This window comes from Tupaia chinensis, unplaced genomic scaffold (assembly GCF_000334495.1).
Source record: "Tupaia chinensis unplaced genomic scaffold, TupChi_1.0 Scaffold000049_1, whole genome shotgun sequence".
NCBI classification, from domain to species: domain Eukaryota; kingdom Metazoa; phylum Chordata; class Mammalia; order Scandentia; family Tupaiidae; genus Tupaia; species Tupaia belangeri.
In genome coordinates, this window is record NW_006159507.1 from 226,087 (window position 1) to 240,521 (window position 14,435).

The 14,435-nt window shown below is 50.0% G+C and overlaps 1 protein-coding gene across 1 annotated transcript in view; it reads left to right on the top strand.

The window, feature by feature from the left end:
• Positions 1 to 14,435, top strand: part of ATP9A (ATPase phospholipid transporting 9A) — a gene marked incomplete in the record, with an annotated part of 136,893 nt that overhangs the window by 93,522 nt on the left and 28,936 nt on the right. Inside the window, 3 exon segments of the mRNA XM_027775056.1 lie at positions 882 to 1,043; positions 10,769 to 10,861; positions 12,441 to 12,524. Of these exon segments, the coding sequence (XP_027630857.1) occupies positions 882 to 1,043; positions 10,769 to 10,861; positions 12,441 to 12,524 (339 nt within the window).

Below are 14,435 nucleotides of genomic sequence, written 5' to 3' on the forward strand. Positions count from 1 at the left end.
TCGGGGGGGGCTCGTATCCTGTTGGAATTGGCCTGGGACACCCATGAGGTTTGGATTGGGTGGGTGGCTGCAGGGTGGCCTGGGGGCAACAGGTGCAGTCGGTCACTGCAGGGAAGAGAGCACAGCTAGCAGGCGTCTGTGTGCACACGTACACCACCCTTCCTCAGGGACACTGGTCGTTTTTAAATGGCAAACCCAGGAGGGAATGTCCACTCTTCCACCCCTTCTCCATTCTCTCAGGATTTCGGGCATGCACATGTGCTTGTGTCTCTCGAGCCACTCGAACCACACAGTGGCCATGTGGGATCCAGCCATCTTAACCACCATGCCACCTGCTGGCCCAGCATTTCCATTTAAAAAAATAAATTCATTTCTCCCATAAGTGAGAGAGACAGAGACACAGAGACAGCATCCCCATGGGGGAGGTCTTAACACCACAATCCACCTGTATAGTCTCAACCAGCCCCTAATTGTGGGCTTGTACCCGCGGTCCCCAGACACAAACCCGGATCCTTCTTTTGTGGTCAGCTCCCTAGAGGGTTGCGTTGTACCGCTGTGCCAGTGTCTGGCCCCCATTGGTAATTTCAGATCTAGAGTTCAGCTTTGTCTGTCGCTCAGACCCACAAGGTGTATTGTGTGGCTGGCCGGGCTAGCCAAGGCCTGCCCCCCAGTGCTGGAAGCTGCTTCTGGGTCTGGAGTTCCAGAGTTTGTCTTTAGCTTGTTTGCTTGTTTTTGTTTTTTATTTGATTAAATTGCCAGAGGGTGTGTGTTCTCATCTCTGAGTGTGGAAACAGTGACTGCTTGCATGCCACCTCTCTCTGTTCCCCCTTCCACTTTTGTGTCATTGGGATCTCTGACCTTTGCCCCTGTCTTACATTTAGGTGGCCCTGGTACAGTGGACGGAAAGCGTGGGCTTGACCCTGGTGGGCCGAGACCAGTCTTCTATGCAGCTGAGGACCCCTGGCGACCAGATCCTGAACTTCACCATCTTGCAGATCTTCCCTTTTACCTACGAGAGCAAGCGCATGGGCATCATCGTGAGGGTGAGTCCTCCTCCACTCACGGGAGACCCAAGTGCGGTGTGATGTCCTGTGGCTTCATACGCTTTCTCACTCCCTTCTAAGCCTCTTGATGGTGGGATCTGTCATGCAGACAGACAAGGGGGTACAATTCCCTAAGCAGAGAGTAAGCTAGTTCATCAATTGGTCAGACCTTGGGTGGCTGATCAGCTTACGGTGAACCAGCCCTAGAGTGGAAGTTCTGATGACTGTAATGGTCATCATTTATTTGGCCATCCATTTCCTCCTTCTCCTGTGTATAATTAAATACATGTATCGCTTTTGAGGTGAAAATCACATAATGTGAAATAACCATCCTAAAGTGAACAATTCAGTGGTACTTAGTACATTCACAATGTTGAACAACTAACTCCACTTTTGTCAAGGTCAAAAAATTTTTATCACTTCAGAAGAAAATCCCGCTTTCACTGGCTGTCACTCCCTGGTCCCTCACCACCTGTCCCCACACAGCTGCTGTTCTTCCTGACTCTCAGATTTGCTAACTCTGGACATTTCATATAACTGCCGTCATGTGACACGTGACCTTTTGTCTGCAGTATCTTCTCTTAGTATCATGTTTTCAAGGTTTATCCTTGTTGTAGCAGGGCTTCATTCCTTCTGATGGTTGACTAGTAGTCCCACATTCTGCTTATCCATTTATCCCGTGATGGACATTTGGGTCATTTCTACTTGTTGGCTATTGTGAATAGTGTTGTTGTGAACATCTGTATGTAAGGATTTGAACACCCGTTTTCAATTCTTTTGAGAATATACCTAGGAGTGGAACTGCAGAGTCATGCTGTGTCAGTTACCTAATTGCTGAATTATTTTATCTTTAACTTTATGATGAATTTTAAAGCGCTTTTCTGCAATGCTGTACCATTTTGCATTCTTTTTTATTTTCTTTTTTTGGAGAGGTTTTTGCTATAGGGCGTGTGTGCTCACCAGAAAGACAGAGACAGGGAGATAGAAAGCGAGAAATCACCCCTTGGGGGGATGGCCACGCCGCAATCCCTTCTCCTCCATTCTCCTCTCGGGATCTTGGGCACACACGCACACACGCCCGGCGTGAGTTTAAGCCACCGGGTCTGGGACTCGAACCACGGTCGACTACGTGGGAGTCCAGTGACATAGCCATTACACTAACTGCTGGTCCCCCATTTTACATTTTTACCAACAATGTATGAAGGTTCAAATTTTTCCATGTTCTTGCCAGCTCCACTTAATTTTTTTTTTTTATTGTGGCCATCTTAGTGGCTACAAAGTGGCATTTCATTGTGATTTTGATTCGCATTTCCCTAATGACTAATAATATTGAGTATTTTTTCATATACTTGCTATTTGTGTATCTCCTGTGGAGAAATGTCTATTCAAGCTCTTTGCCCGTTTTTTAAAAAAGAATTATTTATTTAATTTTATTCATTATTATTATCATTTTAAAATTTTCTATAGGGCATGTATGTTCATCAGAGAGAGACAGAGATGGAGAGGGAAAGTGAGAAAGCAAGCTGCAGGTCTGGGACTTGAACTGTGATCAGTCATCTGGGAGTCCATTGCCTTAACTATTATACTACCTGCTGATCCCTCTTTGCCCATTTTTAAATCAGGTCTTTTTTGTTGTTGTTGTTGCTGAATTGTAGGGATTCTTTATATATTCTTGATAATAGATTATTATCAATGCATGATTTGCAATTTTTTTTTCCATTCTATAAGTTGTCTTTTCACTTTGTTGATGATGCTCTTTGCACGGAAGTTTCTAATTTTAATGAGGTCCCACTTTTCTATTTTTGTTGTTGCTCTTGACTTTGGTGTCATATATGAGAATCTATTGCTAACTTCAAAGTCATGGTTTATCCCTACCTTTTTTTATTAATAGTTTTATAGTTTGAGTTCTTTAAGTCATTGATCCATTTTGAGTTAGTTTTTATGTATAGAGTGAGGTAGGGATTCAACTTCATTCTTTTGCTTATAGATATATAGTTGTCATAGCACCATTTTTTTTTGTCAGAGAGTACCTGTGTTTGTCAGAGTGAGAGTGAGAGAAAGAGAGAGAGAAAGTGCCTGCTAGTGAGGTGTGATCACACTACAATCTCTTCATTTCTACATCCTGTTGGGATTTTGAGTATGCATGCACATGTGCCCAGCGTGGTTTTTCAAGCTGCCAAGGCTGGGACTAGAACCTCGGTCAGTCATGTGGGCTCCAGCTCCCTTAATCACTAGATCACAGGGCCAACCCACCAGTTTTATTTTTTATTTTTAAAAATGTTTTGCTATTAGGAACAATGCTACCGTGCATATTGGTGTCTTTCCTGGTCTCTTTTTTTCATACGTGAGTGTTTCTGAACAGAAAATACTCAGAAGTAAATACATTGCTGGGTTTTAGACTTACTCGGTCCACACCAGCTCCACCAGACATCATGACCATTCCCTCCGAAGTGGTTGTATTAATCTGCATCCCACCATTCCTCATTTGTTGCTTCCCAACATTGGATAGTGTCAGATTTTACAAATTTTTGTGAATTTTGAAAAGTCTGAATCAACATTTTTTTCTATTTGCTCTTTTAGTGATTCCATTTTCCATTCTCAGGAACCTAGAAAACCTGGTGTTCATATAAGAAGGGATTTCAAAAGTTCATGGAAAAATGGAATTAAAATACTAGTTTGTTTTGTTTTAAGAATTTTTGAAATCTGTGTATAGTTTGTTCAATACCCATTTTTCACGAACTTTCTAAAGACCCCTTGGACTATGGTGTTTTTTCCTTTCTTTCCAATTTTGCTATAGGGCATGTGTACTTGCCTGAGAGAGAGAGAGAGAGGGAGGGAGGGAGAGAGAAACAGAGAACTCACCCCTGGAGGGGACGAGAGAGAGAGAGAGAGAGAGAGAGAGAGAGGAGAGAAATCACCCCTGGAGGGAAGGCCATGCTGCAGTCCCTTCTCCTCTAGTCTCCTTGGGATTTGGGGCATGCACACTCCCGTTCCCAGCATGAGTTTTAAAGCTGCTGGGTGCAGGACTCCAACTGCACAGCTGACCATGTGGGATTCAGTGTCTTAACCTCCATGCCACTTGCTGGCCCCTCTTGTACTACTTTTGTTCAGTAGGTCTTTTTTCATGCCTTCTCTCTCTTCCTCCCTCCCTCCCTTCCTCCCTCCCTCCTTCTTTTCCTTCCTTCCTTCTTTCCTTCCTCCCTTCTTTCCTTCCTTCCTTCTTTCCTTCCTTTCTTATTTTATTTTATTTTTTAAGTTTACTATAGGGTGTATGTGCTTGCTGGAGAAAAATAAAGAAAAGGAAAATGACCCCCCCCCCCAGGAGAGATAACCCCTTTACTGTCCCTTCTCTTTCATTCTCTTTTTGGGGTTTTGGGCATGCACACACATGAGCCCCACATGTTTTTCGAGCCGTCAGTTCCAGGACTTGAATCACACAGTCAGCAGTGTGTGATCAGCCACCTTAATCACCACACCATCAGCTCGCCCTTGTTCAGAAGTTCTAAGTGACTTGTAGAAAGTGACTCATGTAGGGGCCTAGCATGGCTGACTGCTGTTCAAGTCCCGGACCTGGCAGCTTGAAAATTACGCCAGGTGCATGTGTATACGTGCCTGGGACCCTGGGAGGAGAGTGGAGAAGGGATTATGGCATGGCCATCCACCTACAGGATGATTTTTCACTTTTTCTCTCTCTCTTTCTGTGTTTCCGGCGAGTACATGAGCCCCATAGCAAAAATCTCTTCAAAAAAAGAAAGTAACTCATTTAATTCTGACCCTAATCCAGTGAGGTAGGTACTGTTATGATTGACATTTGATAGAAAAGAAAATTGAGGTACTGCTTGCAAATGGTGGAGCTGGGGCTTGCTCCCAGGTGGTCTGGCTCCAAGTCCATGGTCTTTACCCTGAGGACCCAGGAGCTTGGGCATGATGAGAGGGGTGCCGAAAAGCTCACAGAGCACCCATGATAACGTTGAGGTGTTCACTATGTATTGCTGCGTAACAGGTTACCCTACATCTGGTGGCTGAAAACAGTATTATCTGTGGTTCAGGATCTGGGTGTGGTTTAGCCACATTCTCTGGCTCAGGGTGGAGGAGTTGGCAGGAGCTGCTGTCATCCAAATGTCCTACTGGGGCTGGATCCACTTCCGGTCACCATTGGTGTCACGGGCAGGATTTCATTCCTCGTGATTGTTGGACTGAGGCCCTGAGCTTGGTACTGGCTGTTGGCCAGAGGCTGCCCTCAGTTCTTTCCACATGGGCCTCTCCATGGCTCAGCACTCGTCAGCTGCTGTACCAGAGAGTGTGCAGTCTCTGTGATCCAGTCTCAGAAGTGGATCCGTCATGTCAGCCCTAGTCTCTTACCAGAGACAAGCACGGGTCCAACCCACTCCAAGGAAGTGGATGGAGAGAAGGGCATGAGTTCCAGGAGATGGGAGCCAGGGGGGTCTTTTGAGGCTACCTCCTCCCAGCCTTGGAGCAGGTAGAGGTGGCTTCTCGAGCTACTGTTTTCACCCGAGTGACATGCAGCTGGGGTGTGCCTTGGAACGTCACATCTGAAGGGAGTGTGATGTTCCAGATGCCAGTGGGTCCCCTCAGGCCCTGCAGGACATGTGTCCTTGCAGCTTGCAAGGGGGAAGGGGCTCTTCTCCCCTCCGCTTCCCCTCATCCACACCTGCCTGAGCTGGGCTTCCCAGCATGTCTTGAGGATGCTTCTGCTGTCAGCACATCCGAGTCTAGACACAGCAGCGTTAGCCCTGCAGGAGGGTGTTTCCTGGGGGGTTAGTCACCATCTCCTCTGGAAGCACTTCCATTTTGTGCCAGCTCTTATTCTTTCGAGGTCTAGGGCTGTGGACTGTGTCGAGGTCATTTGAAAGCTGAATCATTGTCAGCTAGTCCCCGCGTCAGCCCGTGTGGAACGAGTGAGCACAGGGACCACTCTATGTACTTGTAAGGGCTCGCGTTCTCACACACGTGTCACATTCGATGAGGCGTGACCCCACTACCCTCTGCAGCAAGAATGGGGACTCTGCCTGGAACTAGATGCTATCGGGGTGGGCAAATCTACTTTTATTTTCAAGTAGCACAACCTCCTTCCCAGGTTATTAAAAAAGTTAGTATTCACAGTGAAGGCATGTACTACAGAGATAGGAAGAAGGGGATCAAAACTGTTTATCTCTGTTTTCAGAATCCAAGGCAACTACTTTTTACTTCGTCGGGGACTTGCCTTTCAGTCTTTCTTTCAAAGCATATGCAAACATAAATATCTATACACATTTTCATAAAATCGGCATCAAATTTTATGGAAATCTTTCTAAATTTCCTCCCCTTCATTGAACCATATGAACATAATGAAAAAAATGTTCTCGTATCATTAAAACACAATTTATTTTTTAGAATTATTTTATATAACGTTAGTTATTTATTTAACTTTATTTATTTATTTATTCATTTAAATTTGACCAGAGAGGGACAGAATGAGAGAGAGGGAAAGTGAGGAAGCAAGCTGCCACGTCCGGAACTTGAACCACGGTTGGCCATGTAGGAGTCCAGTTCCATTACACACTACCTGTCAGCCCCAAAGAAACATTTTTTTTTTGGAGAGGTTTTTCCTATAGGGTGCGTGTGCTCGCCACCCAGACAGAGAGAGACAGAGAGACAGAAAGCAGGAAATCATCCTCCAGGGGGGATGGCCACGCCGCAGTCCCTTCTCCTCCATTCTCTTCTCTGGATGTTGGGCATGCACGCACATGTGCCCATTTTAACCCCAGATCTAATACTGAAATGTCCATAGTTCAATCACTCACCACCAATCTACAGTTATGGAGGAAAGACTGTTTTGTACAAGCTTCTTTTGTGAGTTTATACTGACGCACTTCTGCTAATTATTTGTTAAAAGCAGACTGACAAAGCAATATGTCCGTCCACTTGGAATGTAAGACAGACAGACTGACTGTTAGGGTATAGATCTTTTTTTTTCTGAATTACTTTATTTATTTATTTTAACTTGACTAGAGAAGGAGCAAGAGAGAGAAAGTGAGAAAGCAAGCTGCCAGGCCCAAGACTTGAACCATAGTCAGCTATATGGGAGTGTCCAGCTCCTTAACTTCCACGCCATCTGGTGGCCTCTCAAAACAAAATTTTTAATATATTTATGGCATTTGTTGAAATAATGTATTAATATTTAGTTACTCATTCTTTTTTTTTTTTGGAGAGGTTTTTGCTATAGGGCGTGTGTGCTCGCTGCAGTCCCTTTTCCTCCATTCACCTCCTGGGATCTTGGGCACGCACACACATGCGCCCAGTGTGAGTTTAAGCCACTGGGTCTGGGACTTGAACTGCGGTTGACTACATGGGAGTCCAGTGACATAGCCATTATGCTAACTGCTCGTCCCTGGTTATTTATTCTTTTTTTTTTGGAATGCTTAATGTGTTTTTATTTATTTTTTAAAGATTTTTTTATAGGTTTTTGCCATAGGGCATGTACACTCACCAGAGAGAAACAGTGAGAGGGGAAGTGAGAAATTATCCCCCAAGGGGATGGCCACACCACAATCCATTCTCTATTCTCTTCTTGGGATTTTGGGCACTCATGCACATGTACCTGTTGTGATTTTCAAGCCACAGGGTCTGGGACTCAAACCACAATTGGCTATGTGGAAGTCCAGCATCTTAACCACTACGCCAGCTGCTGGCCCAAGGGTGTTTCTCTTTTATTATTTTTTTTGAAAAGTTTATTTTATTTCTTTCAGGAGAGAAAGAGAAACAGGAGGAGGAAAATAGAGGAAGACAGGAACCCTCAGTAGTATTCACACCACAGTCCACCCTCAGCCTCAGCCAGCCCAGATCACAGGCATGCATGTGTGTGCCACCCAAACATGTAGAAAGAAGCCAGGACACGAACCGAGGACTTTCCTGAGGGGGATCCAGTGTCAAAGAGGGTTGTGTGTTGTGGTACCCATGTGCCACTGATGCTGTCTTCATCCCCCCACTTTTTTTTAAAATGATCTGTTCAACTTTATTGATCATTATTATTATTATTTTTTAGTTTTGTTATAGAGCTTGTGCGTGCATGGGCATGTGTGCTAGAGAAGGAGAGAGAGCAAGGCGCCAGGTCTGGTACTTGAACTGCAGTCGGCCATGTGGGAGTCCAGCGCCTTAACCATCATGCCACCTGCCAGACCTTCCCCCTCTTATTTATTTATTTATTTTTTTGAAGACAAGGTCTTGCTATGTCATGATCTTCTGCCTCTGGCTCCGTGCTGGGATTATAGGTGTGTGCCACCGTGCCTGGCCTTTAAGTTGGACCAGGAATCTAACCCTTGCCTCCCACATGACTGTGATCCCCGCTGTGAACCTCTATCTTTGCAAGGCTGCTTTTGGTAAAATACTCATTATTTTGCTCATTGTTCTCATTTTATGACCTTTGTCCACGTTGGGTGAGTGGAAATCTGCATTTAGGATTCTCCTGGGCTAGATCTCAGTTTCACTCTTGCTAACCTCTCTGAGGCCACGGTTCTCAGCCTGGGGTGTTTGACAATGCCTGGAGATAGTTTTTGTGGTCAGCACACCGGTAAGGGTGCTATGGGCACCTGGTGGGTAGAGACCAGGGGTACTGCTCACTGTCCCGCCATGTACAGGACAGCCCCCTATAAAACTTCCCTTGGCCAGCTTAGCGTCCTGGGCAGGTATGCTTTGCCATCTTCTGTCTGTTTCATCAGGCCTTTTAAACACAGGGCAACCCTCGCTCACGCGGCAGTATTTTCTTGCACTCAGAGCAAGGTCTTCTCATAGTCTCCTAAGATACTAGGTGGGGTCGGCGAGGTCCGCACTCTGGGGACTTGTAGGGTGTCTGTGCTCCGGGGTCGGGGCGCCTGCTTTGCGTGCTATGCACACGATGTCCCAGTGTCCCCGCCCCTTGCACGTGGATGATACCGTCGTCACTGTCAGCTGAAAGAGGCCTTTGAACAGATGCCAGAGCAGGCCACCGCAGGGTGATGAGGGCCCTGGATGGCACAGCACAGGCAGCCATCCCTGCGAGATCTGGGAACGGAGTAAATTCCCGATGAACTCGGCGGAGGAAGTGACACAGCCTCAGATAGCCTGCACGGCGTTTGTATTGGACCGGACGCCTCACCTCTCCGGGGCCCCTTCTGTGTGAAGGAAGTGAAGCGGTGGGGGGCGTTCTTTCCTGCAGCCGGGTTGTTAAGCCCCATTGGGGTGAAGGGGAAAGGGAAATCCACCCCGCTGCTCTCATGTTCAGACCCGGCTGCTGTCTCTGGCCCGGGTTGTGCACCCGTTGGAGGTAAAGCATGCGGCTAGACGCTTCTCCAACGCCCGTGCCTCCTCTTGGCCCAGTCGGCATGTTCTTCTAAAAGATCATCCAAGATAAGGGAGCATCTGCAAGTTATTTTACAAGAGGAAACACCACCACTGGCTTGGCTTTGGGTGTTTACTTCATACTCAGCTCAGGCACTGCAGGCACTTCTGGGCTGCCCAGGGTGGGAAGTGCAGGCATTGGGGCTGATGGCGTGGCCCAGTTTCCTTGCCTGTCTCGATTGCCTCCCCTCCCCGCTGTGGGAGCCATGGAGGAAAGGTGGAGAAGGACCAGCGGGCCCTCACTCCTCCAGCCTTCACTCCCGAGGGCCTCAGCATTGCTCACATCTGGTGCTGAGGATCCTGAATCGTGGGGCTGTCCTGTCAGCAGGATCTGAGTGGGATCCCTGGCCCCCACCTGCTAGGGGTGGCACTACCTCCCTCCCGAGTATGACAGCCTGCAGTGTCTCCAGGTCTCACCGAGTGTCCCCTGGGGACAGAACCATCCCCACTGAGAACCCTGAACCCTGTGCAGTCGGACTGACCAAGGGCTTGAGAAGGTACCGTCATCCTAACAGGAGTCCCATCACCAAGGGGCCCTTCGTGTGTTTCCGCCCCATGCCACGTGCTCTCTGTGGACTCTCGTTTCAGCCACGACAGTCTACGTGGTGAGCGTTGTTACCGTCCCCGCCTTACAGGTGAGGAAGCAGGTTCAGAGGAGGGGCTTGAGCACGTGCTCCCAGCTGGGCTGCAGGCCCTGGGTGTCTGTGCAGTGTTATCCCCACGCAGGAAGTCTTCTCAGGGAGCACCGACACCGTGTGGCCTGCTCTCTGAGCAAGTCCCCAGGTGGGCCTAGGGGTCCTTGTTCTCCACTGTGACAGTTGCCCCCCAGGAGACACCTGCTCATGTCTGGAGACATTTTGGTGGTCACTATGGGGGGCTGCTGGCGTCCAGGGGCTAGGGGTCGGGGATGCTGCTGTGTCTTATGAGGCCGACAGCCCCCCACAAGGACTCACCTGGCCCAGCGTCAGCGGGGCTGAGCTGGGGAAAGCCTGCCCCAGGCCGTCCGCTCCCCGCTCTCTTGGTGGCTGTCCTTTGTACACGTGTAAAATGATCCTGCAGTGGGGCGTCCATTCTGGCTGGAACAGTAACAAGTCTAAAACCAAAGGTTTTTAAATCCCTCCTGTCCTGTTTTTGTTGTTACATAATTTTCCAAATGCTTTTGAGTTTTCTTCTATTTTCCGGGGCTTTTGCCCTAGAACGCGCCCCCTTCTCACCCTTTCTCTTTGGCCAAGTGAAAACACGCTGGCGTCTGTTAGGACCCCTCATGCTCCGTCACTCACAGCATGCAGACCTTGCAGCAGGCAGAGGGTGTCCTCGCAGTACTCATCCCTGCCGGCCTCCCTGTCTAGGACGAATCCACGGGAGAAATCACGTTTTACATGAAGGGAGCGGACGTGGTCATGGCTGGCATTGTGCAGTACAACGACTGGCTGGAGGAAGAGGTAAGGGCGGTTCCCAAGTTCAGGCTGGCCCGGAGTGGGACCCTAAGTGGCCTGCTGGGGCAGGGTGTGGTTGGGGGGTCCTCTTCATTCAGGACTTGTGTGTGTAACAGACCACCCTAAACTCAGCTGCTTACAGCCATGCACCTTCGCCTCTCAGGTTCTGTGGTCAGGACCCAGCTGTGGCCAGGCTGGCCCCTCTGCTTCGGGGCCTCCCACAGGCTGCAGTCAGCCATGGCTGGGGCTGCGGTTTCATCTCACGGCCCGACAGGGGCAGGTGCCATGTCTGAGCTCGCTGGGCCTTCAGCCCCTCGTGAGCGTTCGGACTGAGGGCTTCAGACCGTAGCTCCTGCTGGCCGGAGGCTGCCCTCAGGTCCTTGTCATGTGGCCTCTGTCGCAGTACGACAGCTTCATCAAGGACCATGAAGGAGGAGAAGACGGCAGCAGAGACAGCTGTCCCCGGGGTGGTCCCCTGACCTCAGCGTGACATCTCACTGTCACTGCCTTCTGCTTGATAGGAATAAGTCATGGGGCTAGCACGCACTCGAGAGGAGGGTCCAAGGGCACGGGTTTGGGGGTGGGTCAGCGTCAGAGGCTGCCTGTCCCAGTTTGTGACAGGGACGATCGGCCAGTGGCAGGAAGCAAGGTGCTTGCAGGTGTCTGAGGCCGTTTTTGTCTGGTTGCTCAACTCCAGCTAGGAAGTGCTCCTTTTCCATCCAGTGACGTTGTATGTGCAGTTTGGTTCTGGGACCCCAGTGCCATCAGAGGCCGACCGGGTACCCAGAGGGTCCAACCAGGCCCCGATGCGGTTTTCTCTCAGGGGTGCATGTTAAACACGTGGAATCTTCTTCTTTTTTTTTTTTTTTTTTAGAGTTTTTTTTGCTATAGGGTGCATGCACTCGCTAGACAGATTCTCCTCTTGGGATCTTGGGCATGCACGCACACGCGCCCGGTGTGAGTTTTAAGCCACCGGGTCCGGGACGTGAACCATGGTCGACTACGTGGGAGTCCAATGACATAGCCATTACGCTAACTGCTGGTTCCCACGTGGAACCTTCTCCACGTGACAGCCATGCTTTCTGGGAACACAGGGAAGCAGCTGACTGGCTATTTGGGAGCATCTGCCCACTGGGTCACATGTCATTTTCCCGATAAGTCAGCGATGCAGACTTGTCTGTGGGCTTGTGCAGGGCTGCTCACACCTCGAAATGTCCTGAGCCTGTCAGAGGAGACCTGCTCACAGGCCCTGGGGTGCATTCTGCAGTTCCCCTTGCGGGCCCCGGGGTGCATTCTGCAGTTCCCCTTGTGGGCCCCGGGGTGCCTTCTGCAGTTCCCCTTGCGGGTCCTGGGGTGCATTCTGCAGTTGCCGCAGAAGGTGTGCTGGGGGCAGGCAGGATCGCTCTAGGAGAAGCAGTTTTCCAACTCTCCTTGCCCACTGTCGCCTCGGAAGGGCACGTCTGCTCCAGCGTGCAGTCCTGCCTCGGGGAGAGTCGGTCCTCGGGGAGGGTGGGGCCTCGGGGAGAGTCAGGACTTGGGGGTGAGGCCTCGGCACGGCCCCCGCTGACCCCCGTCTGCTTTACAGTGTGGCAACATGGCCCGAGAAGGGCTGCGGGTGCTCGTGGTGGCCAAGAAGTCTCTGGCGGAGGAGCAGTATCAGGACTTTGAGGTGAGTCATCTCGTGACCTTTCCACTATTCCCACCGCCTGCCTGTCCCCAGCCACGTCTCCATCCTGTGTCCCCTTTGCTCCTTCCACTCTGGCCGTACCAGCGTCATTTTTGAGCATGCCGGGTTCTCTGTTGTCAGGAGCCTTTGCACTTTCTGTTTTTGTTGCCTGGAACAGCGCTCCATGGCCCATTCCCTTGCTTCCTTTGTGTGCCAGCTCAAATGTTACCTCCTCCTCCAAGAAGTCTTCCTGGACTACCTCTCTAAGGTGGCTCCATCCTATCACTTTCCATCCAGCACTTCATTTAATTTGCTTTCTTTTGCTTTGGGGGGTGTAGGGGGAGCTCTTCTTTCTTTCTTTTTTTTTTTTTTAGAGAGAGATTTCTGCTGTAGGGCGTGTGTACTCTCCAGAGAGACAGAAAGTGAGAAATCATCCCTGGGGGGATGGCCGTGCTACAGTCTCTTCTCCATTCTCCTCTCAGGATCTTGGATATGCACACACATGTGCTCAGCATAAGTTTTAAGCTGCTGAGTCTGGGCCTTGAACTGCAGTTGAACTACATGAGAGTCTAGTGACGTAACCATTATGCCATCTGCTGGTTCCAGGGGATCATTGTTTTTTTCCTTTGCCAGAGGGCACATGTACTTGACAGAGAGATACAGAAAGAGATGGAGAGAAAGTGAGAATGTAGTCCCCAGTATAACACGGTCACACCACAGCCCCCCTCCACTCTGCACCCCGTCGGGACTTTGGGCACATACATGCCTGCATGGTTTTCAAGCTACTGGGGCCAGGACCCGACTGCACAGCCGGCCTTGTGGGATCGAACTCCTTTGACCACTAGGCTATGGGGCTGGCCTGACTCCATTTTTTTTTTTTGGAGAGATTTTCGCTATAGGGGGCCTGCGCTCGCCAGACAGACAGAGAGAGACAGAGAGACAGAAAGCGAGAAATCACCCCCCAGGGGGGATGGTCACACCGCAATCCTTTCTCCTTCATTCTCCTCTTGGGATCTTGGGCACGTACGCACACGCGCCCAGCGTGAGTTTTAAGCCACTGGGTCCGGGACGTGAACCATGGTCGACTACGTGGGAGTCCAGCAACATAGCCATTACGCTAACTGCTGATTCCCGGCCCGACTCCATTTTTCACTGCACTCCTCACTGTCTGTAACACCCTTCTATTTCACACGCCCGTCTTGCCCATCGTCCTCTGGGATGAGTTGTGGTGCAGTGCAGTCTGGTTTGCTCTTGGACCTTGGAGGCTCTGCATATGGCTGACCTTCCAGGACACGGAGTAAATCAGTCTTGGGCAGTGAATTCTTTAAGCTGTAAGAAGCGTTGGCGTTGAACTAGACCATTTCCTCGTCCACCGCCACCTGGTCCTCTAAGCCGTGTGCTCCCAGTGCTGGCCACTGCCGTTCCTGGCGAGGCCCAGAAAGCTGATGCGCACAGGTGCACGGGCCAGGGCTGTCCAGGGACGGGCTGTGCAGGCCCTTGCCCTGCTCCCCAGAGAAACCACTGGGCCCGTCTGGTTTGTGTCTGAGTCCTTGGCAGCCTTTGTTTCCCAGGCGTTCTACTCCCAACCCGCGCGCCTGCCTTTCAGTGTTAAAAGCACGTGGCCCATCCGGAATCTTTGGTTTTTGCTAACATGATAAAGCAGAAGGGTCAGGTGGATGGTCTCCGGAGGTGGGCTTGGTGCTTAGAAAACTGGATGGTGGGACCAGCAGTTAGCGTAATGGCTATGTCGCTGGACTCCCACGCAGTCAACCGTGGTTCGAGTCCCAGACCTAGTGGCTTAAACTCACGCTGGGCGCGTGTGCATGTATACCCAAGATCCCAAGAGGAGAATGGAGGAGAAGGGATTGTGGTGTGGTCATCCCCCCTGGGGGGTGATTTCTCGCTTTCGGTCTC